Raw genomic sequence first — 26214 nt, 5'->3', positions numbered from 1 at the left:
CATTCTGCACCTCCAGCGACGTCATACAAGCCATCTTGAGTACCTAGTGCATCCTCACTTCGCACGTCTCGAGTGGACGTGCAACGAATGTCCGTCGTGGGACGATTTGATGTTATTGTTACGCGCGTTGCATGGCCTTTGCAGTCTCACCCTTGCAACCATTTATGGCTCATACCCCGAAAGAATCAAGAGGGAGTATCTCATACTACCTAACCTTCGGACCCTTATCCTAGGAGATAGTCCCTCATTTTCACATGCATCACTTGGAAACGTGCCTCTCAATACGCTCCTGACGATGCTTTCCGACTCTTCGGACCAACTCCCCTGTCTACAAAGATTGGAGGGTTTTTCACCCTTCAGTCCCACCTTCTTGAGCACTCATGGTTACAAAATTCGCATCATCCGTACCGTCGCGTACACTCCTCTATTACCAGATATCATCGCCAAGTGCACCAACCTCGAGACATTCATCACCATATTCCCCCACCAATTCTTAGATCAGCTGACACATTCGTCGCTGAGACGCATTGGAATATTTCCAATCAGTGAAGACGTGGTTGGAGTCCCCGCGCAGATATTCAACGCGTACATCATGAAGCCGTTAGAAGATCTTATGTGTCAGATCGAACAGTCCGATCTGCCTAGCTTGGCTCACGTCCGTCTGAGGAACGTGGGCACGCTCGCTGGTGTCGTCAACTACCCTGTATTTATCCGGAAATGGCAGGACCGTTGGAGATCCAGGGACGTCCGGTTCGATGACAAAGGTGGACAATCGTTCGATGCTGATGCTCTAGGTAAGTTACAACTTTATAACATGATAAACGCTAATCGGAGTCAACCTGTAGACGCGGACGAGAGATCGGCAATTGATTCATAAGGGCACCGCTGATACATTTTGCACCTGACTCGTTCGTTTTCTTTTCGTCTCCTTGCGTACTCTTTTACATAAAGCCGCGCGACTACCCTCATTCCACATTGACACTGGTTTTTTCTTCTTTTCGGCATCATCAGTCATATATATGTTAGTAGGGCCCGAGGTCTTCCACGGGCACCTTTCTCACCGCCCGGAGAATAATATCGCCTATTGCGTACGGTACTTATCATCCAGCAATATCACACAAGCTAACTGCCTCGCTACACTCCAATTCCTAGTTATAATATTTGTGAGTCCGTCCGCGGTCCCGATGGTCGCCTAGATTAGCCTATAAGATACATATCATGCGAAAATAGTCCACGAGAAAGGAGTGTTGGTGCTTGGCCCCTGATGGTTCATAAGTTAGACAGCCGTATAGATACTAGACATGGCTGAAGGATGTTTGCCGGCTCCGCCGCTGGAACGGAAGTTAGTTACCAGTGACCAAAGCCACAGCGACGCTAAAGGGTCAACTTACTAGTAAGAATGCACGCCCTGATAGCAGCTTTCGCGGTGGGAGTAGCTTGAGGACTCTCGTCTTCTTAACTTCGTGTCCACGCCTTCCGAAGTAACGTTCGGTATCGAACGACCAGTGTAAACTACCAACTATCCAGTCCGCAAGTCCCTCGACATAAATTGCAACGTCCCGATCGATCTTGGGATCCCATGAAGGCAATTGCCCGCGGCATTCAATAAAGCGGTCAATGGACTGTTTGCAGAGGTCCCCGACGAAATTGAAGGCACTTTGCAAATCAATGCCCCGTTCGTTCATGATGACGTCAATCATATTATGCGTGTGTCCCTTTGATTGCTCGACATTGTAGGAAAATATGTCCTATACCGCTTCATGATGAGAAAAAGAAAGTCCAACAATAATGGATATGTTACTGACATTCGACCAAGTAACGAGATCGTTAGTCGCTTCTCCTAGACTGAGAATTAACGGATGATTCATGACTTTATCGGGTATATCGAGGTCGTAGGCGTATTCCACGAGCGCCCAACATGGCTTGCATCCGCTTGTATCACGACGAAGCGCAATGTATGACTCGAGGTCAGGGATAAAGCTCTTGGCGCGGTCGGTCGCTTGCTCGTTGATGGCTTGGAAAAAGAATTCCAAAGTTTCGACAAAGCGTTGGCATGCCCCGGGGCTTGCGGTCTTGATAATCCGCCTATAAAAGCTGATCAAGTGAACCGTGAGTGTCCGTGTCGCCGGGGGTGCATGTCAAAAACTTACCTCCGGGTCATCCGACTCAGCCGGACATTGGACCGGTATGTATACGGATGATGCAAAGAATTCATAACGACGTTCGCAACCTCTGTTATGGAGCGGTTGTCCATGTCATCCGACAAATTATCGAGATGGAATAGCCAATTCAGAAAATCGCTAACAACACGGAGTTGAGGATATCCGGCGTTCGGGTAGCACATTGCAGTGAGTTTGCCGGCCTTCAGCCCGCGGAAGGAATGGCGAGTGCTCTCGTTGAGATTGTCACTCCTAAACAGCCACCTCTCGGACTCTGCGGAGAGCCTTCTTTGATGTATGCTACTTCGCAATGCGAATGTACAGTGTGACACGAGGTCAGGGATGATGACCTTAGTGGGGGAAGAAGGACGTAGCGTGGGCGGAAACATGGCGAGTGTGGTGGACGAAAGTGGTGGCAGGAGCATCTCTTATAGGATGTCGAGAAGACCGATGAGTAAAGTTCTGATTGCGATTGCCTGCTAGCCCGCGGCGCACGACTTCTACTGACCTCAAGCATCTATGAATCAGCAAGAGACACAGACAGCGCACAAAAAGGTAATGGTCACAACTTTACGGGATAGGGGGGCAGTGATCGGGTAAGAGGAGTCGAGTGGCTAAGCAGAGTCCACGCTCGCTCGAAGTCCATTTTGGGGTTTCTCCCCGGACATTCGGACATTCCACTCACTTACTGTGTACTTACCTCCATGGTCGTACCGGAATTGTTTCAAAAGTTGGTTCAAGATAGGTTCACGTTATTTCAAGGCACGAAACCTTCGGGAACAGGGGATCCCGACGTCGAAGGTAGCGTGGTGTATTCAGGGGATTGCGAATAGCAGAGGCTCGTCATTCTTACTCGCTGATATGGCATGCGGGGAAAGGCTGCATAGTCGTATGTATATCCATCGAAGATTTTGGTGAATTAAACCAGTTTGCGCATGGAAGTGAATCATGGAGGACGGAAACACGGCGATGACGTGCCCGGCATGTTGCTTCAATTGTACTAGTACGATCCGTTCCTGACCGCACCGCACCATGAACAGCGCTGAACGTCACCGTTCTTGCACTGCACTACTACAAAGACCGATCAGTGGGATTGCAAAACGGAGGGCAAAAGGTTTAATTCGCAATTCGCGATATCTCTAGACCTTGGCGGCATCTGGGTGACAAAACACCACGCGGTGTTCCCGAGATTTAATAATTGACCTCAACGCTGTGCTTTCGCCGGCATCATGCAAGCTAGAAGTGGGACTGACTAGGATGCTTATGTAATACGACCGCAGTTCGTCATTGAGCGTCCAAGGATTGGGCTTTGCAAGACCGCGTCCACGGGGAGGTGACAGGGAGACTAACGCCCCGAGGCCGTCTTGCCTGCGACATTCGTTGTTTTCCATGAGGAATCCTGTGCAATCGAGTAGCTCCCCTTTACCACCCAGAAGATTGTTCGGTGTCCCCAACGCACTAGGGATCCAGTTCCATGGAGATGCTAGTCCGCCTTCCGCAAGTTGGGATGATAGGCAATCTTCGGCAACATCCCCACCTCGGATTCAGCCTAGAGCAAGCTTCCCACATGGGCACACGGTGAAGTCCCCAACCTCTGAGCGCCCACCAATTCCTAGTGCGCTCCATGGCGGAGAGTCGGGGATGACCCCCCTCCCCATTCTGTCCATGACAGTTTTGTCTATTGTCAGTTTCACGCCTACTGTGCCGCGTCCCTGCTGTGCTGAGCCGTTACATAGACCATGCTTGGAGAGTTCTTGTCTGCTAATGTAGCCATGCCATTTCTGTTATTCATGGTGAAGGGTGCGCGAACTGAGACAGGTATCATTTCCGAGAGGGGATTCACATTGTTCCCTAGGGTTCCACGAGTTTGAAGACGAGGCAGACGTTGCCTTTTATACAGGTGTACTAGGTGCGGTGGTTTAACACCGTCTATGAACAGGCTTCTCATCGCCGTCCAGTGGCCGCGTTCTTCTTCACTCAGTTCTTCACGTCTCTCCTATGGGCAAGTTTGATAGCTTTCCTTTCCTTTCGTGAAGTTCATGCAGTTGATCTTCGATTCAGGCCACTGTTGCTGAGCGGCACGGTCGTCGAATTGTCCTGACACTTTCGCTATTTGGCAGCGCAGTTACTGTTGTGATTTTTGGTACATGCACCTCTCTCCGTCAGGCCCTTGTCGCTCGCCTTCTCCAAGGTATCTTCGCAGGGGCGGTGGGGGTTGCGCGTGGAACTGTCACGTCAGTGACCGATATCACAAATGACGGACGAGCGTATGCGATCTTGGGGTGCGAATTATGGTTTCCTTCTTATGAAGAAACACTCATATTCTGCACAGTTTCTGCTGGGGGATCGGTGGTGTGGCGGGCGCAATCATTGGGGGGTCGCGTACGTTAGCCACTTATGACATCTCAACTCTGTATTTGACTTGCTTTTTAGTCGAACAACCTGCGGAGAAGTGGCCAGAAACTTTTGGACAGGTACATATTTTGGTGAAGTACCCCTACCTTCTTCCATGTGCCGTGGCCGGAAGTATCACTATGATTGGTCAGTTGTCTCTTTAACTGCCCCTTAATTACTTTCACACCTTGTTAGGTTCGTTCTTGTCCCTGTTCCTGGCCCGTGACGGAGGACCAAGGGGAGGCGCGATTCGCTTGCCTCTGGAAAAAGCCTCAAATCAACCATTGGTGATACCCGAAGAAGCCGATACGGTTGATCCACGAAGCAGAGAGTCGCCGTTAGGCATTATAGGGTCATTGAAGAAGAAGTGGTCGGGTCGACTGCCGGGGTTCCTTTCACCATCGTCTCTATACTTCGGTGCCAAGAATCCTTCCGCGACCTCCGTTCCTCTCTTGTCATCGCCCCTGGATCAACCCCATGCTCAGGCAGCTCGATTCAGTGGGTCAGCGTACGGGTACAACGGAAATCATGGGCTTGCTAGCTCACTAAGTCGTGGAAGCATGGAGAACAGACTGAGGCGGCGAAGGGAGTACCATGATGGAAGATCGTTCACGGACCGTGATTACTCAGACCTCAATTTTACCCAAAAGCTTCTGTTGGCGAATGAGAACGCGGTGACAAACATTGCTGACCTTTGGGTTGCGGCCGCGATGAATGTAGACAAGGAGGATTTATACTCAAACCGTGAAGTATACTCAGCAGAAGACGGGGTATTTCGCGAGGAATATACTGATCGGGATGCCACCGGGTCATTACATTTGGATCGCGCACCCCAAGACGCTAACAGCGTTGGGCATGCCGGCATCATAGCACATCGTACCTCTCCTGGCGTTCGAAGCATATTCTCTCATCCAGGCGTGCGCACGCCATCTGCTGTTCTCGACGCATTGGCTCGCGCGGAAATGGACTGGGGAACCTCTCCTGTTCCCAACCGGACTCACGCAGGTGGCGTGGAGGACGATGGCATTGACAGGACTCCGTCACTTGCATCGCAATTACCCATCCCCATCATTATTCAGTACGGCTTGCTAGCACTTCACAGCACCACACATGATCAAATTTTCTTGTCGTACCTCGTGACGTAAGTGGTATTGCGCTTCTCATGTTCCAATGCTGACTATGCAAAGTGACTACCAATCTGGAGGCCTTAACCTCAACCCTGCCGATTTCTCGCAGCTCAGTATGTTCAGCTGATAAACGTGCTGGCTTGGCACTGACCCCAATGACTGTAGTTGCATTGATGTGTCTCGCACAGATCGTGTATCAATTTTACCTTTATCCGTAAGTGCTGTCTCGCTGCGTGCACTCATTATGCGCTCAAAGTGTTTGAACAATGTAGGAATATCGGGCACGTAAATTCGTCCTACTGGGACCATACTACTAACTCTATTGCAGGCCACCCAGGGGGCGTTTCTCCCACCTTTCCATGTTTCGCCTAGGATCGTTATTATTCATTCCGGCATACTTAACTGTAACCATATATCGCGTTTTTGCCAGCCCTTCTGCTGAAAACAATTTCATCCTGTTGTCTGGTATGTTTTCACTACGTTTTGTGAGATCTCTGTTTGATTTTCTTTGATTTTCTCCTTCATTTTTTCGAAGCCCTTGCTCTTAGCACGTAAGTATCACCTCCAATTGCGAGTGGTTCCCCTGTGAAGCTGACCCTGCTAAAGTGCGGTGCGCTTTTGCGGTACTACTTTCGGATATACCGCAGTGTCTATCCTTCTCAATTACAGTGCGTCTATTTACTCAACCCTTTGTATACTAACCTAACTTCTAAATGTCCATCAGTGACGCCCCCACAAGCTGTGGGTTTTGCCAACGGCGTAGCGCAGAGTATAGTGAGTCTCGCGCGTTGTCTTGGGCCTATTCTGGGAGGCTACGTGAGTGTGCAGCTCGTTTCATGACACCATTACATTGAATATGTCCAGCTCTGGTCTATAAGTACCCAGAATAACCCCTCTGGATATCCGATGGGTTTCTTCGCCTGCGCAGGTGCATGTGGAATTGCTGTGGCCCTTAGCCTTCTCATTCGATGAGCATTGTCCGCTTCAAACTAATTTTCTGCAGCATTTTGGTATGGCAACGAGCAATGTCTTTTGTATCATAGAAAAGTAGACAAAATATGCTGAGTTCCCCCTCTTCCCTACTGAACTACGTCCACCTGGAGCTCATTTTCAGGGAAACATGAATCAACTCGCCAACTGAGAGTCGACCAACAGTACCTGAAGCGCAAATGTCAGACTGTTTAGATGTAGGCAGATCGGCGTTGTCACTGCATCCTGCGTAGCCAAGTCTAAGCTTCCCTAGAAACTAAGTCATCGCAGTGGCACTGACAATACTAGGACATTGTCAGTGGAACAGCAAGTATCATGACAGTCGAGAATGATCAATGAAGCTTGAAGATCCGTCGTACGGTCACCAGCCCGCCAACTCGCATCTTGGCAGTAACAATGAACTCATTGTTGCGCACAAGAGGCTTGGTAAGTATGGAATGCAAGCAAACCCCGGATTTGTGTACATTACCGAACCCGAGTGTTGAAGAATGTTGTACAAAGGCGTCGACAATGGCGTGCCAACAGACCAGGAGTAGTTCTGTAACTCGGTCGCGCGTTACACCTATGAACACGGTCTTCCGGCGAACAATACCACCAGCAACCTGCTGCCGATATTGGTCGTGGTACACCAAGTGGAGGGTGATAGCAGAACAATTCATGGACTGCAATCGCCATGTACATAAATACCGCGCAGTGGCGAATCGACGATGTACAGGTAAACGGGCAGCAGCACGTGCAACATAGTATGCGCAACAAGAGTCTTGAGTCAAGGAAATGAATATTATGTAAAGGAAGGTGTGAGGTACGCACTAATGCACTTCACGCCTTCTCCTTTGCTATCTCATGAGTAATAGGGGTTCCTTGGGCCATCTCTTCGTGTATTATCTTCTCCAGGGCATCTTCACCATCAAAAATGGCTGCGGTCTCTTCTAATGTCCTGTTTTTGGTTTCGACCAGGAAGACCCACAAGAACATGAACTCGACTGCCAACCAGCAAACATCATCAGCAAAACACAAAAATGTGTTAGTAACTCATAGCTGCCCATAGTATTTGCACAATTCCATATTAGTCCAAAGCAATGTCAAGCATCCTAGCAACTCATAGTGCCAGAGTAGACTACACCAGACTTGCCCAAAGTAGTGGCCAGCATCCAAGCAACTCATAGCACCTGAGTAAGCCACACCAGTGATACCAGCAATCCAAAGACCAATAGCTACCTAGCATACAAGGGAACAGACACACCTAGCTAATACAGCAACCTAGATTCCCACTGTAGTAGAGAACTTGGTAGATCTAACTTTGTTCCTATGCATGAAGGCAACAACACACAGACATAACATACAGCATTTTTCAATAAGTACAGGAAAGTAATGGATAGTACTAGTCTAGATGAATGGCAAGTATTTGACTACCAGCATGCTCAATAACTGTGCCTATCAAGATCTGGCATAAGTAAAATAGTGGCCCAAAAGAAAAGAGCAAGCATAGCATACCAAAATAGGCTCCCCCAGTCTGTGTTTTTTCATTGCTACATGTACTGAGCCAACCTCCATATCTTTTTCGTGGACTCTTGCCTCGCCACTGCCCACCTTGTACTTGTACAACTTGGCCATTGATTCGTATTTGTGGGCAATGCATGCAGCCAGAGCTTGTTCTGCACAAAAGACCTTGTGTTGTGTGCATGCTACATCAAGAAGGAGAAGTGCCTTGTGATTCAGCTGACTCTTTGATTCATGCTGCAGATTGAAAACCTATCAATGAGTGGTTATTAGGAAGGAAAAAAAGAACTTACTGTGTGAGTGGATGACTCCAATATTCCATACATCTCAGCTAAGACACCAGTTGTCTCCACTTTGACCTTGGCACTGCTAGAGGGACTGTTGCAGGAAGAGAACCTGCCATCATGAGGCTTATGGGGCAGTCCTTTGCCACCCAGGCAACACTCAACCATGGGCATGGTCGATCCAGCATGAAGGTGTGTGTGATTGAGGTTATAAACGGACATGAGTGACTATGTTCATGAATGGGATGTGATTGGGTAGTATATGAGAAATACACTCTGTAGTGATCTGAACAATGTCCTGATTTGCACTGAAGTGATAATCACGTAACATGGAATCAGCCTGCCTGACCATCTAGAGTATGCCCCACTGTCCAAGTTGCAGTAAAGGCAGCTTCCAGAGTCACAGCACTGTCGCAATGCACATGAGCCAGCTATCCTCTGGGTGCAATACCTGGGTCAATAACTTAGTCCACCTTCACGAGTCTCTCCAACCTTCGAGCTTGAACATTCATAACTCTCAACACCCAACACACTTAGAAGATGTCCTGATGAGCACTGACCCCAATGACTATGCAACTCATGATTACCTGGATTTTGTTCATATGGCATTTCACACATGGGGGCCAACCACAGATGACTTTGAGGGTGCAGCTAAAATGTTTGGACTTGGCCCAACATTTATGGACAAATTTAATGGCAACCAGTTCAGCAACCTACAGGCATCAAATCTGTACTACCCCTTCAACTCCCACAATGAATGGGAGCTGGCATCATGGTTACTTTGTTCAGGCCTGAGCATGAGAGCTATAGACTCTTTCTTGTCATTGTCAATTGTAAGCCTGTCCCTATTCTCTCCAAAGATCATTATTGATGTGTGCCAGATACAGCTACTAAATATTTCCTTTTGTACAGCCAGAGCACTTCATGGGCTGGCTGAGTTACTCCCTGGTAGGCTGCACTGGTGCTCAATGGAGATTACTCCTTCGCAGCCAACCAAACACCCTGTGCACTTGTACTGGCATGATCCCCTGGAATGCATTGCATGGCTCCTCAACCACCCTTTGTTCTCTGACCAGTTTGATTTTGTTCCGAGGCATGTATACAAAATGCCCAAGAAGCTTTGTAGGGTGTATACAGAGTGGATGACTGCTGATGATGCTTGGTGTATGCAGGTATGTTTCCACTGTGAGTTATAGATCCTTTTATTCAATCAATGTACCCCAGTCACAGCTTCTGAGCAGAGTGACTCTTCTTGGCACAATACTTTCTTCAGACAAGATGAATATTACTACTTTATGTGGTGGCAGTGTTGCTCATCCACTTCTCATCAGCCTAGCAAATATCAAGATGTCCACATGCCTAAAATTGTCATTCAACTCATTTATGCTTGCTGCTCTCCTCCCTGTCCCCAAGTTCATGCACAAGAACAAGCATATGTGCAGCCTCCTCAAAGATAGGCTCATTCATGAATGCCTGGATATCATACTTGAACCTGTCAAGCAAGCTGCCAAACTCAGCATTATGTTACTGGATTCTCTGGGGCACATGTGGTACTGTTTCACACCAATTGTGGGTTATATCACTGACACTCCTGAGGCTGCCATGCTCGCAGCTGTTGGGGGAAAGACTTCCCCAATCACCATGGCAATGTACAAACAGTTCAGAGACCCATTCCGACATGAGCCACAAACTGTGTCCACCACTTTGGCTCAGCTCGCAGTGGTGAAGTCAAAGGTCCACCCTACAAACATCCAAGTCTTCTTTCACAAAGCACAGCACTTTCGCCTCAGCAGAGTTAGTGACCCATTTTGGAGGGACATTCCACTTTCTTGTCCAAGCACTTTTGTAACTCTGGAGCCCCTTCACCACCTGCACAAGGAATTTTGGGACCATGACATGAAGTGGTGCATAAATGTGGTTGGTGAAGCCAAAGTTGACTTTTGCTTCTCAGTTTTACAGCCTACTGTGGGGTTCCATCACTTTAAAGGTGGTGTTGCTAAGCTGAAGCAGGTGACTGGACATGTGCACTGTGATGTCCAACATTACATCATTGGTGTTATCACTGGAGCAGCCCCTCCCAAAATTATTACTGCTATTCATGCACTCATGGACTTCTGATACCAAGTCAAAGCTTACCACATTGACAATGATGATCTTCATATAATATCTTCTGTACTGGATGAGTTTCATGTGCACAAGCAGTCAATACTCAATCATGGTGCATGACACAGTAAGGGAAACAAGCCCATTGACAATTGGCACATCCCCAAGTTAGAACTCATGCAGAGCATCATACCAAGTGTGAAGTGTGTTGGGGTCACCATCCAATGGACTGCCAATGTAACTGAACACGCCCATGTATTGGAGATCAAGACACCCACATCAGCTAGCAATAACAATAACTACAATCCCCAAATTTGCTGGTACCTTGATCATGCTGAAAAATGTAGGACATTTGAACTCACAACATCATTATATGAATTGAAGACTCACTCCCATGGTCATGCAGAAGAAAAGTCCTTGGAGGTTGAGGATGGGAGTTCTGATGATGGCAACAGTGAGATCAGTGATTGTGAGGAGGTGAATCTAGTTTCCAAGATGCCAGGTCCTGCATGACCTGTCACCAATTACTTTGCCATCTCTGTGCACCTCGGTACCCAGGATCCAGACTCCATTCCCATCCCCTTGTGTAGTTTTATTGCAGATGGTACAGCAATCAACCTTTCCTATGACCCACCCTTGTGATGCATTAGTGTTGATGGTGCTGCTGAGAAGTTTGGACTACTTGACCTCTGAGCTGCCCTTGTCAATTTTCTAAATCATGAGAAGGTGTATGGACCAAGCTCTGTGCACACTATAAGTGGGCAACATTGGGGATCAAGCTCTTCAACCCTGCCTTTTACCGATCTGCAGGTTTGGTACAAGATGCAGCTGCAGAACACAGCAATACATGATATCATGGACATCCTCCCTGCCCAGACTCTCTTCTGTTCTCCACCTTGTGAGACCTGGACCCTTGGCCACTATGATGCAGCTATCATCAATGTGGACCCCTGTTTCAAATGGCCAGAGAGTGGCCTGAAAGGTTCATGGTCCACACTACTTTTCCATGTCACTCACAAGAGTATCTTAGGTCACGTTGTTGGCCAGCTCTGTCTCCTGATGTGCCCTTTTGGCAAGAGGGGGTAAGATGGTCATGGACAGACCATTTTTTGGTCTACATACAATGTTTTGACATAGCAGCTGAAGATGCAACACACCTACATATCCTTAGGTGTGCAAAAAGAGTGAATGGCCAATGTCTTGGTGATGTCATCCTGCTCAGTCAGGTCCAGGCATTTGCACATCTCATACCTTGCTTCGGGCAAACTGCAGATAATCGATTGACAGCATACAAGTCCTTCAAGCATTCTACCAAATTCTATCTCAACAAATACTTCAACAAAAATATGTACTTTGCCCTAAGTCATTCAGACTCTCCTCCCATCCAGTCAACATACATGTTACCTTACCATATACCAGAGCTTATTACATGTTAATGTTGAAATGCATCAGTATTTTGAGTGGTGGCACCATTTTCGAACATGTGACCCTACTTGTCAACAACCCTCAGAAATGTCCAAAGACTTGAAAAAAAACAGATATTGAACAATAGATGGTACCTACAAGCTGATCAGTTCTCTCCCCCCACCCAAACATGGCCACATGGTTCATGTTATGGACAAGTTCACTGCTTCAGACCTTGAGGGCACCATCATCTGTGAACCACAGATACAAGTTAGCTCTCCTCAGAGCCTTGGTTATGTTACAAATATTATCTTTGAGTCCTTCAGAGATACATTTACCTCCATAGCTCCCAGGTCCCTGATTGTCCCTCTGAAAACAATTCCCACATGTGTCTGTAGCTATTCCACCTCCTTCAACCAGGGTGGCTTGTCAGAGGACAGCCTGGTCAGCTTATATGATGACAATAGAAAGTGCTGGAACTGGGAGCTTTGTCCACCCCCAGGCTCTGATTCACCTCCCAAGCAACCTGAGCCACTTGCCTCAGAGCTGCTGGTAGAATTGGAAAAGCTCTGCTTTGAAAAGCAAGTTGCTCTGTTTCTCAATGCTATTGGAACCACTGCCAAATCCACAATGCCCAGTCTATCCAGCAAACCCCGGTGTCAATGGATGGCAGACTGGAGCAGAACCAGCTTGTGAGGTTCTACAGGTTATTCCTGAAAGCCTGACCTCATCCTTGTTGATAACACCCCAGTATCCCTTGATGAGATTATGTGGTTAAGTCCCAAAGTCATTGCCAAGTACTCAAAGGAGCCTTTCAAGCCAGCATCCCGCCTTGGGAAGACAATGGACACTAAGGCATATCTAACCTTTGTTGACCAGCCCTGGAGGCACTATGTCCTTGGATTATCAATTACTGATAGTGAACTTCTTTGACTTCACTTTTACAACCACTCTGGTGGTGCAATCTCACCCTCTATCAATATCCACACTGATGCAGAAGTCTTCATATACATTGTATGCGCTGTTGCATTTGGTTCCTGCTCAACCCTTGGCTTCGATTTGACCATAGAGATATCCCCCCATCCTGCACACAGCCACAAATGCACAGCACTTGCAATACCTCTCTCCCCTTTCCCCTCTCCTGCAATGCCTTCTCCTCACTTGGAGTCAGGCATCCTCCCCAGTGCAAACTCACTCCTGACTCCTGCATCACCCAAACACATCCCAGCAATCAGGAGGACCCAAGTAAACAAGACCTTCTACAAGGTGCTTGATGTATTATTCTCAAGCACAGGCTTTCTAGGAAGGGGTACTGATTGTTACCTTGCATGCTACAATGGGGAATACTATGTCATCAAGGATTATTGGGTGGAGGAGTTGGAGCAGAGGACAGCCCTGCATGAAGTCAACATGATGAAGCTGGTCCAGGACATTGATGGAGTTTCCAAGTTGCAACACTACTGGGTCATTGAGGTCAAGCCGGGCATTGTTGATAAAACTGAATGATATCGTGATGAGAAGTGGTGATCATGCATGAAGTCTTGGAGAACTCATGTGCAATAGGCTATGAAGCCATGTGCAAGGCCAATGGTAATGTTCAAGACAAAAAAGGAACTCATTTCATGCATCTGAGATATTTTACAAAGTACATATCCTCTTCCACTTGTAAAATCAATACAAATTGCTTTAACAGTCCAACAGCAGGCTCTCAAGAGGGGTGTCCTCCATCGAGATTGTAGCATCAACAATACAATGATCGAGGATTTTGCAAATGGGTTGCATGGCTTTCTCAACTGGGAATTTGCTGTATGGGTCACATTACAGGGGGAATATGACTTGGGCAGCACAATAAGAACTATGCAAAACATTTTGGAATTTGAAGCTGATAGTACACAAAGGGGACAGTCCCCTTCCTTTCAGTGAATATCCTTTGCCAACTCAAGGAAGCCATCACTAAAAGTGGAAAGACTAATGTCCCATCGATCTGGAAAAGTGCCCCTCTCACCCTCATATTCATCGATCACCCTACTACTATACACCATACATTTGCAGACGATATCAAATCCCTGTTCTATGTTTTCATCTGGATCCTCATCCTTTATGATGGGCCACTTGGCCACAAGCATCAAGATATCAGCCATGAAAAGACACTTCTTGGCTTGTGGAGTGAAAAGGTGGCTGAAGATCTTGAAATTGCCAGATGCACCAAGTTCACATTCCTTAATGACCTGTCTGAATTGAGGCTGGATTCTGAGGTCTCGCAATATTTTCAAGATCTAATCCCTCTGGCTAATGAGTGGTGCATATTGCTTGGGCAGTCCCTGCTGAGCGGAACTGCAGTGCAGTTCTCTGATGTTATCTCCATTTTTGATTGTTTCTTGGCCAGCATGCCATATGAGAAACCACTGGAGATGATGAATGCATTCCAGCAGATCATTGCCCAGCACTAAGCACTTAATTCAAGCATGCATCCGAGTCAGGAGAATGATATGGATGTTATGTCTTTGGCAATTATGTCTTCTCAACACCTTTGTGAAGAGGTAAGGAGCATGGACAACCCTCCTATACCCAATAAACACTTTGAAGGCATGTAGTCTTAGCATGAATTTTATGTTTAGTTCACATTCTGTATGTTATGTGTAAAGTGTTTCAATTCATTTGCAGCAGGTAACTGTCTCCATGCATCGTTTCGTTTTATGTCTCATGATGAACCTGTCAATGTTTATATGGATTCACAAGATGTCATTTTGTCATGGTCCCCAGGCTTCCATCTTATACTGTTCTCTGTTTAACTGCTTGTACCTTCAGATGTCCACCCAATCTGGAACAATCCTGCTGAAAAAGAAGGATAGCAAAAAAGCCAAATGATGACCAGAGGCTGACAGAAGCACTCAACCCACAAAAAACAAGCATCTAGGAAGCCCACCCATTGATCTTGAAGAGTCTCAGTCTGTTGCCACAGTGGGACTCTGTTGTAGTGGAAGGGCAGGGGCAGGTTCAGGTGGAAGGGCCAAGCAATTGGAGTGGATTGGTACTGCACTTGAAGGCTGAGCTACATGGCCATGAAAGTCGACAGATCTCCCCAACAATTCTGTTGTAAATCCTCTTGCACCTCTGCCCACTCAGCAGAAAAAGGGTGGGGGCCACAGTGCTGGCCAGAATGCAAAACTGAAGGTCAGTTCTAGTTATTTGCAAATATCAAGCTAACCACTTGCAAAGTCCAATGTCACCCCACCACCATATGCACCTCCCACTGTGAATGGTCCTAGCCCAGCTGATATGCCTCCAGTGAGTGTCTTTTCATACTGATATACAATGTTCATTTCAGAATTCTGTCCTTCAGTCTTCAACAGCAGTAGCAACACCTGTCTTCCATCAGCACCCCACAGACTCCCATTGCTTTAGTTTCAGTGTTCTGGCTCAACAGCCAGGTCATATTGTGCCTCCCAAGATGGAACCTGACCTTCAAGTGCTCAATAATCCTTATATTGCCACAATTCAGGGAGACCAAGTTCCCAGTAATACATCTTGTCTGCCAACACCCCAGCCCAACTACCAGTCTCAGTTTATCCCCCACCAGCCACCTGCTACTGTCCCCAACTCTTGTATTGACCCCTCCCTTGATAGCTCACTCTCATTGAGACAAACTTCAGCAACTGCTGACATTTGCCACAAGAGTTTGGGGAAGCTGTCATCAGAGGGCTCCTCAGAAGAGGAGTCAGAGTCCTCAAGTAATAACCCATTGGACACAGAGGCTGGCAAGGTCTCCAGCAATGAGTTTGACAAAGATGAGGATGATGCATTTGGATGGGGTGCAACAAATCTTAGGCAATCAACTCATCCTGGTACATGTCGGAGGTTATTATGGTATTGGCTCAATGTTCTTTGTTAGGCTTCTCCCAAGAAATGATGACAAGCAATCCTGTTCACCACAATTCCTTACCCCCTGACCATGAGTTTCAGTACTCACACGACAAGGATGACAATGTGGCTCTGTGAAGCTTACAATCCAAGGACAAGGCTCAGCCAGAGGTATGAAAATGCCATTCCTGCTAGCTTTATTTATTCAGATTGTTATTTTAGGGTTCCCAATGTGGTGCTGTTGTTGACATTCTTGAATGCCACCATCGCACTAATGGCTGTCCTGTTCCTGATCATGATCTTCTGACCCTTGCACACAACTCAGTCAACGAAGTATCTCAGCATGCCAGAGCCCCTCATAACTCCAAGAAAGCTAAGGATGAGGGCCCATTGCCTTCACAACTGAGATTTTACAAGGCAGTATGGAAGGACTGTCTCAAAGATGCTAAGCAAGAATGCAGGGCTGCACATGCACTTTCTAACCTGTTCCCATCAAAATCTCATGACCTCAACCTCTCCATAACAGAGGCACTTGTCACTGTCATTGTTGAGTGGAATCAATGTGGTGTGCAATTTGAAGATGGTGAGTGACAATATTTTCACTTTATACATGTCTCATTATCCTAACTTTATAGGTTACTGGCCTGACCACAAGCAAGATATGGCGTGCCTTGTAAGTAGTCCCATCTTTTGGTTACAGCTACTGACATACTGCCAGTAGCTCCTTGGTGATATATCTACCTGGCACATAGTGTAGTCACATTTAGTCACAACACATGGGCAACCTGTGTGCCAAAACACCAATGCTCATATAGACCCCAAGACAGGCCCACCTAAATAGATTAGCCAGTACACATGGACAGGCCCGAGGGACTAAAGTGAGAGCAACATATGTACAGGCCTGTAAGTGCATTACCACAACATATGGGAGGGCCCATGGTGGGTAAGGATGTTGAAACATTTAGACAGGCCCATGACCAATTAAGTATACTGAGTTGCTGTAAGACATGGACAGGCCCATCCTGGTAGGTTACCCCCCTGTTGCAACATCAAGGTGGGCCTGCCTATCATAACATGGAGAGGGTCACAACATAAGGATGGGCCTGTCTATGATTAGAATACAAAGTTGGAAACATATGGACGGGCCTGGGAGTAATATCATTTATGGTGTCACAACATCTAGACAGGCCCATTCATAATAAGCCATACCCCTGTTGCAGCATAAAGACAGGCCTGTCAGTAATGTTGTTTCATAATGTCACAACATATAGATGGGCCTGTTGACAGTAAGATGTACTGCTGTTGAAACATAAAGATGGGCCCATCACTAGTATCATTTAATAGAGTCACAACATAAGGTCAGGCCCATTGGTAGTATTATGCAACATATGGATGGGCCTGTCCACAGTAAGATGTACCTCTGACAAGACATAAAGACGGGCTCATCATTAATCTCATGTATAGCATCACAACATATGGGTGGGCCCTTCAGTAGTATTATTTATATCATCGCAACATATGGGCAGGCCTGGCCCCAGTAAGATGCAAGATGCACCCTGTTGAAACATAAAGACAGGCCTGTCACTAATATCATTTAATAGAGCCACAACATATGGACAGGCCCTTCAGTAGTATTATTTATATCATCACAACATATGGGCAGGCCTGGCCCCAGTAAGATGTACCCTGTCAAAACATAAAGACAGGCCCATCACTAATATCATTTAATAGAGTCGCAACATATGGATGGGCCCTTCAGTAATATTATTTATATTGTCACAACATAGAGACAGGCCCATCAGTAATCTCATGCATAGCATCACAACATATGGGTGGGCCCAGCCCCAGTAAGATGTACCCTGTCAAAACATAATGACAGGCCCATCAGTAATGCTGTTTAATAGCATCACAACATAAGGATGGGCCCTTCAGTAGTATTGTTTCTATTGTCGCAACATATGGATGGGCCCATCAGTAATATCATCTAATAGTGTCACAACATAAGGACAGGCTCTTCAGTAGTATCATGTATATCATCACAACAAATGGACAGGCCCATCTAGCAAGATGCACCCCTGTCACAACATAAGGACAAGTTTGTGTATGGTATTCTTAGGCAGCAGAAAGGGAGATCCAAGCTATCTACATAAGGACAGTCCATGTAAGGTATTCTCAGGCAGCAGAAAGGGAGATCAAAGGGATCTACATAAGGATGGGCTCATCCATGGTATTCTCAGGCAGCAGATAAGGGAAAACAAAAACCAGTGTTACAACATAAGACAGGCCAATCCATCCATTGCAGGATTACAAACCCTTGGCACTGCATAAGATGGGCCAATCTGTCATATCATAGATAGCTCACCACAAATGGACAGGCCTATCCATAATTGGGTTATCCCCCTGTCACAATATAAGATGGGCCCAGGAAGACAAGAAATGAAGAAAGTGGAACCTCTTGCACTATAGATTATCTGAATTTCCCACTATAAATTGTGTTTCACGTTAGATGATTTGCCTATTTAGTTAGAATCTCAGGCACTGTCTATGCAGCTGTGAGCCAGGCTCCACCATTGGAGCAGACAGGAAACACACAAAACAAACAGCAATGCTATTCCAGAACAACACATCATATTTTTATCTGAGCTTCTGCTTCATATATGTTACGCTTCCGCCAAGGGGGTTGCCTTTTTCGACTTCTTGCGGTCACGTGTATCACGTGCCTCGTCACGATGCTCGTACTTGTCATCGCGCTCGGAGTAAAGATGCTGCGCGGAACTTTCGGATCACCCACTGTCCAGGTATTTCCAATGCCTGTCGAGACTCATCATTCGTGATCCATGACGTTCACCGCTCTCGTGATGGTTGAGATGTTGTCTTCTTGCTCCGCTGATTCCTTTTGACTCGTTTATATTGCTCATGTGTTGTACTATAGTTCCAGTGTCTGGCTCCCTGCTGTGTGTTGATCGTGCAGCCGGTGTAGCCTTCGCTTCCTTGACTACCCCCATCACCGACACCGGATGACTCTTGTTTATTTCAAAGATTGGTTCGTTGACTACTGCGGATACGCGTCGCGACGCATTCATCGCAACTGGTAGGGTACTCGTACTTAGGGGTATTTAAGCCCACGTACTTTACCATGTATCCTCAGTTTTTCGATAGCTTGCAACTGAGCTAATTACTTGGTTTCAATCCTTGTTCTCTCTCCACGTGAACAACCTTAGGGACTCGCCAGCAGAAGGAACCTCTGTCGGATTTTTACCATAACTCAGCCATAGGGGTTACGACAAGTTCGGCCCATAGTCTCCCACCTCGTTCGCTTCGTGACTATTCCATTTGAAGAAGTCACCGTGCTCGGGCATAACAAAATTGAAAAACTCCACGCAGCTTTCGGGACTCGTCGACCTCTTCATGAAAGTCTACTCGTCCCTGGTTACTGAACTTCAACAAACCAACGAACAATAAAACGAAGGCTCGTCGGTTTCCCTACGCGTAAAAACTGACTCGCCTCGTGTCCCACCTCTCAACTTGCCCTTAACAAGGACAATAACAAAATTGAGAAGCACCCAGCCACCCTCAACCAAATCCACCGCTCTACAGGCAGCCACTAGGCTTTAATAGATCGCCTCCCTAGAGTTGACCCAAACCCCCTTCGCTGACAGGTTTCTTTCGAGAAATAAATCCTCCCTCAGCTTTCGTTGTCACTATTCGTCAAAGTGTCAAACCCACAGAAGTCGAGACCACCAGTCCCTCCACATGTTAACCTGTTAGGACTCGGTAGGAACCCACCTTTACCTCTGATCCCACTAGGAAGACTTGGGCCGTCAACAACAGCAAGTAATCCTAGGTTATCTTATCTATCCCGTTTTAGGGAATCAGAAGTCGCGCTTAGTTCAGAAGAAGAAGACGATCAGAAGTCCGACACTTCTCTCGGATCAGTCCTCAAAGAAGAACAGGAAGCACGCAAATCGTTTGAAATGTCCATGACGATCGGTCACGGAGAGTCAGCCCCTGAGATGCCGCCAAAGGTATACTCTGAAGAGGAGCTGAAAGAGAAGTTGGACGAACGGATGCACTCTTTGGCCGCAGACTGGCGAAAAATAGCTGGTGTGGGACAGTCGAGTGATCCCTTCCCAACAGGTACACCTACAGACTCGGCTCTACGAGCATGGTACGCCAGGAATTTCGGAAAGGTAATTCCCCCAGAGGGCCCCGTTGGTGGGTCCAGTAAGGGTAAGGCCCCAGCTGAAGATGGTGATGACTCATACGATGTCCGCCCACCCAATGGAGGATGGGAGTTTAATGTCGGGCATCCCGGAGAATATGACGGAAGCCACAACGGGCTTCAGACTTGGATCACCCAAGTGGAAGGTTATCTTAACCTTAACAAGCATGTCTACAATACGGAGTCCCTCAAGATTTCGTTTGCCTTGACGTATATGACGAAAGGAGCAGCAGTGACGTTCGCCGAGAACTACCAAAACGAAAACAGGTTGCTCGACGGCACTATCTGGTATTCCGACACCTTCCAGAGGTTCGTCGAACGACTTAAAGCTACTTTCGAATCTGGCGATCAGACCGCGCTTGCTATCCTACGTCTGTCTGACATCTCGCAAGGAAAACGAGAACTTGAAGCGTATATTGCTGAATTCACGGGGTTGGTTAACAAGGCCCAACTCAAAGAAGAGTCGCGAGAAGCAGGGATCTTCTTCGGGAAAGGACTCAACAAGGAATATCGCGATTGGATTCTCAATTCAGGACGCACCCCTACCATGGTAATCGAATGGATCCAGTGCACGGGAGAAGCGAGAACGGCAATCGCCACCAAACATATCCTTGAAGGAAAGGAGTCCCATTACGAGCGAAAGTTTATCCACTATCGCAGAAACTCCCGAGATCCTGATGCAATGGACATCGACAAAAGAAGGCGAAATGTACGCCGATCAAATGATGACGTTACTTGCTTCGAATGTGGCAAAAAGGGCCACTACAAGCGAGACTGTCAATCCCAGAAGACCAAACCCTTACCCGGTGTTCGAATCGTTCTTTCCGATGATGGAAGGAAGATTGCTTACATGGGAGATCGTCTGGCCACAGCAGACAAGTTAAAGGCATATGGTTTGGATGGGAAGGATTTTTAGATGGGACCACGGCAGCTCCTCACATGGGTCCCGCTTCTCTGTTATCCGCTATATGTACTACTACCCTAGACGACGAATCGATCATGTGAATTGAGTCTCCCTTGGGAAGAGTAGGGTTACTGGATTACAAGGCAGGAGTAATGGTCTGCATCGATTCGGGTGCAGAGGTTTTGCTCATCTCGGAGCGAATCGTACAAAAACTAAAAATCCCGACCTACCGTGTCAAGAACAAGTTCAAGACTACGACTACTTCGTTTACAGGAAAGGATGTCGAGTGGATCACTCGGAAGGTTTCCATTCGAGCCCTGGTCAAGAACCACCTGGTATGGATCAAGTGTTACGTCAGTCCTCTGGTCGGAAAGGAGCATATCCTGTTGGGGATGCCCTTCCTCCGGCTTTACAAGCCAAGAATGGATTGGGGTAATAACAAGATTTTGTGCTGGGATGACGGGTACGTACCTACCCGAGAAACTGACATCTATATTCGAAGTCAGGTCCTGTATTACAAAGGGTCGGCAGTCAAGTTCAACAAAGATGGTTCTGTAAAAGAGGAACCGGCAGTAAGTTTGATTAATAAAACAACTTTATCGACAGAACTCGAGGCTGCCTTATCCTCGACTAAAGAGGAAGTTTTACTTCCGAAGGAGTATCAAGAATTCGCCCAAGTCTTCTCGGAAGAAGACATACCACTACCGGTACATCGCCCAGGCCTGGATCACGAAATTCGCCTTCGTGATGACTTCAAACCAAAGAAAGCTGCAGTGTACCCAATGTCTCCCGACAAACTCAAGGTACTGGACGAATTCCTTGACGAAAATTTAAAGTGCAAAAAAATTCGGCCTTCTACGTCACCGCAAGCGGCGCCAGTATTCTTCGTGGCGAAGAAGGATGGGAAAAAGAGGTTGATCCAAGATTATCGCTATCTTAACTCTTTTACCATCCAGGACGCACACCCGTTGCCAAATGCGCAAGCGTTGTTTGACGAATTGGTCGAATCAAGATATTATGCCAAGTTCGACATTCGATGGGGTTTTACTAACCTTCGGGTTAAGGAAGGAGATGAGTGGAAAGGAGCTTTCATTACCCCTCGAGGGCTCTTTGAACCAACGGTAATGTTCTTTGGGCAATGTAACTCACCCCCTTCCTTTCAGCGATATATGGATCGAACTTTCGAAAGTCAAAGAGGAAAGCAAGTAGGGTACATGGACGACGTCGCAATCCATGGGAAGACAAAGGAAGAGCTCCGAGCACGTGTTCGGGAGTTCTTGGAAATTTGCCGGAAAGAAGATCTTTGCCTCAAGATTAGTAAATGTGTCTTCGAGGCCGAAGAAATCGAATTCCTCGGAATGATTATAGGAAAGGGTCGCATGGAGACTTCACCGACGAAGACTGATGCGATCAGTACCTGGGAAGCCCCTGACAATCTTATGGGACTTCGCCGATTCCTCAGATTCTGCAACTTCTACCGTAAATTCATCCCATCCTTCTCAAGCATCGCACGTCCTCTACACGACCTTACGAAAAAAGGGGTGTCGTACACCTGGACCCCAGAGCGTAACGCCGCTTTTGAGCGATTAAAGACTTTGTTATGCTCGACTCCGGTCCTCACAATCCCCGATTTCTCTAAATCTTTCGCCTTGTTCACAGACACTTCCAAACTCGGAACAGGTGCAGTCCTGGCTCAAAAAGGAACGGATGGCGAGTGGCATCCGTGCTCGTACCTCTCACAGTCCCTTGTAGGTGCAGAGCAGCGGTATCAGGTTTACGACCTGGAGATGCTTGCGGTTATCCAGGCCTTGAAAGCCTTCCGCCTGTACTTGTTATCCCCCGTTGAACCGACTGTGGTCTTCACTGATCACAAGAATTTGGAATACTATTGCGAACCCCAACAGCTCACTCCCTGCCAAGCGCGCTGGGCTGCCACGGTTCAGTCGTACCCGATACGTTTTTCTTGGCAAGCCGGACGTCTGCAGGTCCCTGCAGACACGTTATCATGGAAAAACGAGGCTGAAGAACCCGCTCCTGTTGCCACGGTCCTGCTGCCGGACCTTTGGCTTTCGCCGGGGGTGGACAAACCTCAAATTCGCCTCGTTTCGCCTGTTTCTTCCTTTACAAAAATTTTAAAACAACAAAGGATCAATAGAATAACAAGGCTAGGTCATCTTCCAGCTCAGATGGCACGGTCGCGCATGAACACTAAACCTTATTCTCGCCCAAATGAGGACGAATCAAAGAAGAGTAAGGTTCCCGAAGCTCGCCCTACTGAGGAAGCAGCCAAAGGAGCTAGGGGTGTCTACGCCGTGTCTACCGATCTGTATAATCAAATCAGGGAAGACGCAACCAGGAAGAAAGATAACGGACCAATAGCAAAGGAAAACATAACTATTGCTGAAGATGGAACAAGACGGTTTGGGACAACTCGCCTGTATATCCCTCCCGAACATCGCCGACACTGCATGAGGACCTATCACGACGACGAGTCCTCCGGACACCCTGGACAAAAAGCGATGTTCGCAAAAATGAGGAAAGAGGTATGGTGGGAAGGTATGGGAAAGGACATCAAGGCATACGTCTCCGGATGTCCCGTCTGTCAAGGCAGCAAGGTCATTACCCATCCCCCTACTCCACCGGTAACACCGCACGAAACCCCCTGAACTGTTCTCCCTTTCCAGCAAATCTCTATGGATTTCATTACGGACCTCCCGGTCTCGGGAGATGAAAAATACGACTCCATTCTCACGGTTGTCGATCAGGGGCTGTCCAAAGCCACTCTGTTCATGCCGTGCCACAAAACAATTGATTCCGAAGGCTTGGCGAAGCTGTTCCACCGCTTCATCTATGCTCGATTTGGATTACCGGAATCGGTGATCTCGGATCGGGGACCACAGTTCACTTCGTCATTCACCAAAGAATTATACAAGTCTATAGGGGTCAAAACCAAGTTGTCTACCGGGTATCATCCGCAAACCAATGGAGAAAGCGAACGCGTAAATCAAGAAGTCGAAGGGTACTTACGCCTTTACTGCTCGGAATTCCCTAATTCCTGGAGCAGCAAACTCCCTTCCGCTGAGTTCGCTCATAACTCCCGTATCCATTCGGTGCATCAGATGACCCCGTTTTCCCTACTTCTCAGGTTTGACCCCTCCCCATACCCCGAAACAAGGTTAACTCTGGTTCCCTCGGTAGAGGAAAGGCTGGAACGATTGGCCGCAAGCAGAGATGTCGCCATCCTGGCCCATAAAAGGGCACAAGAGCTGATGAAGTCACGCTCAAAAGGGAGTTATGTTGTGCCCAAGGTAGGTGACCATGTCCTCTTGGATACCGGGCATCTGCGCGTCAAAAACCAATGCGACAAAATTGTGCCCCGATGTCTCGGGCCCTTCATGGTGACTCAGGTGGTTTCACCTGTCGCTTTCCGATTGGACCTTCCCAAGACTTGGAAGGTACACCCGGTCTTCCACGGATCCCGGATCTTCCCTTTTATTGAAAACGAGACATATGGAACTGCGCCCGCAGCTCCTTTACCCGAGTTGGTCGATGATGAGGTCGAATGGGAGGTAGAGTCAGTGTTGAATCACAAAACTGATGGTCGCAGGGGAAGGCGAAAATATCTCGTCAAGTGGAAAGGGTTCCCGCATTCGTCCAATATGTGGGAACCTGAGGAACACTTAAAGGAACACGCTGAGGAGGTGCTTGAGCAGTACAAGCTCGCCCGACATCTCAGAAATTAAATGGATTCCCCTCGCTCCATCAACACTGAGAACGACTATGCCGACCTCCCCCTTGCCGACCAATCCTTTCTTGACTCCAACGACTCAGAATGTCTCGTCCCTCCCGTCTCTATCTATGCTCCAACCTCACCTCCAACATCCCCCACCGGTTTTTATGTCTCTGGGTTCTCCTCACCGGTCTCACAGGCTCGATCGCTATCGCCCGCTTTCACCTGCCCTCTCTGACCGCGTCCACACACAGGGATCATGGTCAAATGTGCCCCCGCCCCCAAGGCCAGAGTCCTCCCTAGCGAGGACAGTAACTGAAAGGGAAAGGGTGCAACGCGACCTGTTGATGACTCCGATAGTAAACCCGCTGCCTCCAGTACCCCCAATGCTCCCGAACCTGCCCACCTTCGCAGCGCCTTCACCACCTACGCCGACTGCAGCAATAGGGCTGCCCTCAACATCCTTGCCTCAGTCGCCGCCCTTGCCAGGACAGACAAGCAAAGATTACCAGTCCCAGCAGCTGAGTACTTGGACATTGTTAGGGCACTTGACGTCTTCCACGACGGGGACAACATTAATGGGTGCACACCAGAACAAGTTAAGTATTTTGGGATGCTGTCTGAAATCTACCGAGCATCAGACGTAATCAACGGACTCATCTCTCGGATCCGCACCCGAAAGCTTACCGGAGTAGCGCCCCTATCGGAGGTAATAATGATCGAGATGCTAGAGAAGGCCTCTTCGGAGATCACCGAGGCTATTATGGGTGGGGCATACCACCATTTACGTCAGCAGCAGATAAGCAAGTTTCTCGCCCCGCCCGCTTCGCGAGTTCTTGACCGCATCATCCCGAAAGAAGAGGAACCCCCGAAGGTCAAGATGAAAGAAGACGTAACGGATCAGGAGAAGGAAAGGCAGTGGCGTGCCGTCGAGTTAGGGTTCGTCGACTCAGGTGAATTGTTTAAAGAGGTTGGTGCCCGCCTAGGAACAGGGACTCACAACTCCGCTTGGGAGGTGTTACTACAGGATGCGTCGTGGGCTGGGATGCACAAGCACTACTTTAATGCCGTCCATGCCACCGACCCTCTCCCTGTGACTCCCTTCGTCCCTGTCCCTGCGGATCAATTACGTTACTACCTCGGAGGACAGTCCCCTGTACCCCCCGACCATCCTTTGTACCAACACACCTGCTACCAGTGTCGTTACTTGGGACATTGGTCATGTTGCAACGGATGCGGTTCCCACTATACTCCGGCCCTCGAAGAGCCGCCGTCTCCATCGCCTTTGTCGCCCGTTGCCAGTCGAACGCGTTCCCACATTTACACTACTCGCTGATCCTTATCTGTTCGTCCTTCCAACCCGACTGCCGGCCCATCCTCAGGGGTCTGAGGACCTTAGAGGGGGGGTGATGTTACGCTTCCGCCAAGGGGGTTGCCTTTTTCGACTTCTTGCGGTCACGTGTATCACGTGCCTCGTCACGACGCTCATACTTGTCATCGCGCTCGGAGTAAAGATGCTGCGCGGAACTTTCAGAT

At 47.9% G+C, this 26214-nt stretch overlaps 8 protein-coding genes across 8 annotated transcripts; 6 read left to right on the top strand and 2 right to left on the bottom strand.

Annotated features, from left to right (window-relative positions):
* Positions 1–64: 64 nt before the first annotated feature.
* On the top strand, positions 65–877 carry F5J12DRAFT_729494 (uncharacterized protein; the record flags this gene model as incomplete). Its single annotated transcript, XM_051741951.1, has 1 exon — positions 65–877. A coding segment is annotated over one exon (813 nt), but the record flags the coding sequence as incomplete, so codon positions are not given.
* A 418-nt stretch (positions 878–1295) lies between these two features.
* F5J12DRAFT_916383 (isoprenoid synthase domain-containing protein) lies at positions 1296–2632 on the bottom strand (the record flags this gene model as incomplete). Its single annotated transcript, XM_051749195.1, has 4 exons — positions 2151–2632; positions 1806–2094; positions 1392–1748; positions 1296–1331 (listed from the first exon to the last, which is right to left on the bottom strand). Exons 1-4 carry the CDS (start codon positions 2582–2584, stop codon positions 1296–1298), a joined length of 1116 nt encoding a protein of 371 aa, XP_051594159.1. The 5' UTR covers positions 2585–2632.
* An 806-nt stretch (positions 2633–3438) lies between these two features.
* On the top strand, positions 3439–6654 carry F5J12DRAFT_871614 (uncharacterized protein). The gene is made up of 15 exons (XM_051747122.1): positions 3439–3842; positions 3896–3959; positions 4015–4068; positions 4118–4161; positions 4221–4441; positions 4492–4541; positions 4593–4700; positions 4749–5694; positions 5741–5793; positions 5846–5894; positions 5953–5961; positions 6009–6145; positions 6216–6231; positions 6287–6348; positions 6405–6654. The coding sequence occupies exons 1-15, from the start codon at positions 3549–3551 to the stop codon at positions 6518–6520; spliced, it is 2223 nt and encodes a 740-aa protein (XP_051594158.1). The 5' UTR covers positions 3439–3548; the 3' UTR covers positions 6521–6654.
* Positions 6655–8056: 1402 nt separating this feature from the next.
* Positions 8057–8628, bottom strand: F5J12DRAFT_787703 (uncharacterized protein; the record flags this gene model as incomplete). The annotated part of the gene is made up of 3 exons (XM_051743692.1): positions 8057–8104; positions 8165–8422; positions 8464–8628. 3 exons carry the CDS (start codon positions 8626–8628, stop codon positions 8057–8059), a joined length of 471 nt encoding a protein of 156 aa, XP_051594157.1.
* Positions 8629–9134: 506 nt separating this feature from the next.
* F5J12DRAFT_729491 (uncharacterized protein) lies at positions 9135–10572 on the top strand (the record flags this gene model as incomplete). The annotated part of the gene is made up of 3 exons (XM_051741950.1): positions 9135–9287; positions 9336–9592; positions 9651–10572. 3 exons carry the CDS (start codon positions 9135–9137, stop codon positions 10570–10572), a joined length of 1332 nt encoding a protein of 443 aa, XP_051594156.1.
* A 2535-nt stretch (positions 10573–13107) lies between these two features.
* F5J12DRAFT_787700 (uncharacterized protein) lies at positions 13108–13467 on the top strand (the record flags this gene model as incomplete). The annotated part of the gene is made up of 1 exon (XM_051743691.1): positions 13108–13467. The coding sequence occupies one exon, from the start codon at positions 13108–13110 to the stop codon at positions 13465–13467; it is 360 nt and encodes a 119-aa protein (XP_051594155.1).
* A 246-nt stretch (positions 13468–13713) lies between these two features.
* Positions 13714–14411, top strand: F5J12DRAFT_787699 (uncharacterized protein; the record flags this gene model as incomplete). Its single annotated transcript, XM_051743690.1, has 2 exons — positions 13714–13849; positions 14014–14411. The coding sequence occupies 2 exons, from the start codon at positions 13714–13716 to the stop codon at positions 14409–14411; spliced, it is 534 nt and encodes a 177-aa protein (XP_051594154.1).
* Positions 14412–15240: 829 nt separating this feature from the next.
* F5J12DRAFT_787698 (uncharacterized protein) lies at positions 15241–15853 on the top strand (the record flags this gene model as incomplete). The annotated part of the gene is made up of 2 exons (XM_051743689.1): positions 15241–15249; positions 15290–15853. 2 exons carry the CDS (start codon positions 15241–15243, stop codon positions 15851–15853), a joined length of 573 nt encoding a protein of 190 aa, XP_051594153.1.
* Positions 15854–26214: the final 10361 nt, after the last annotated feature.

The sequence above is a fragment of the Pisolithus orientalis genome, assembly GCF_024613125.1.
Source record: "Pisolithus orientalis strain OTSU chromosome Unknown F5J12scaffold_139, whole genome shotgun sequence".
Lineage (NCBI taxonomy): Eukaryota > Fungi > Basidiomycota > Agaricomycetes > Boletales > Pisolithaceae > Pisolithus > Pisolithus orientalis.
Note: the sequence above shows the minus strand (reverse complement) of the source record. Positions and strands in the feature narration are given on the sequence as shown.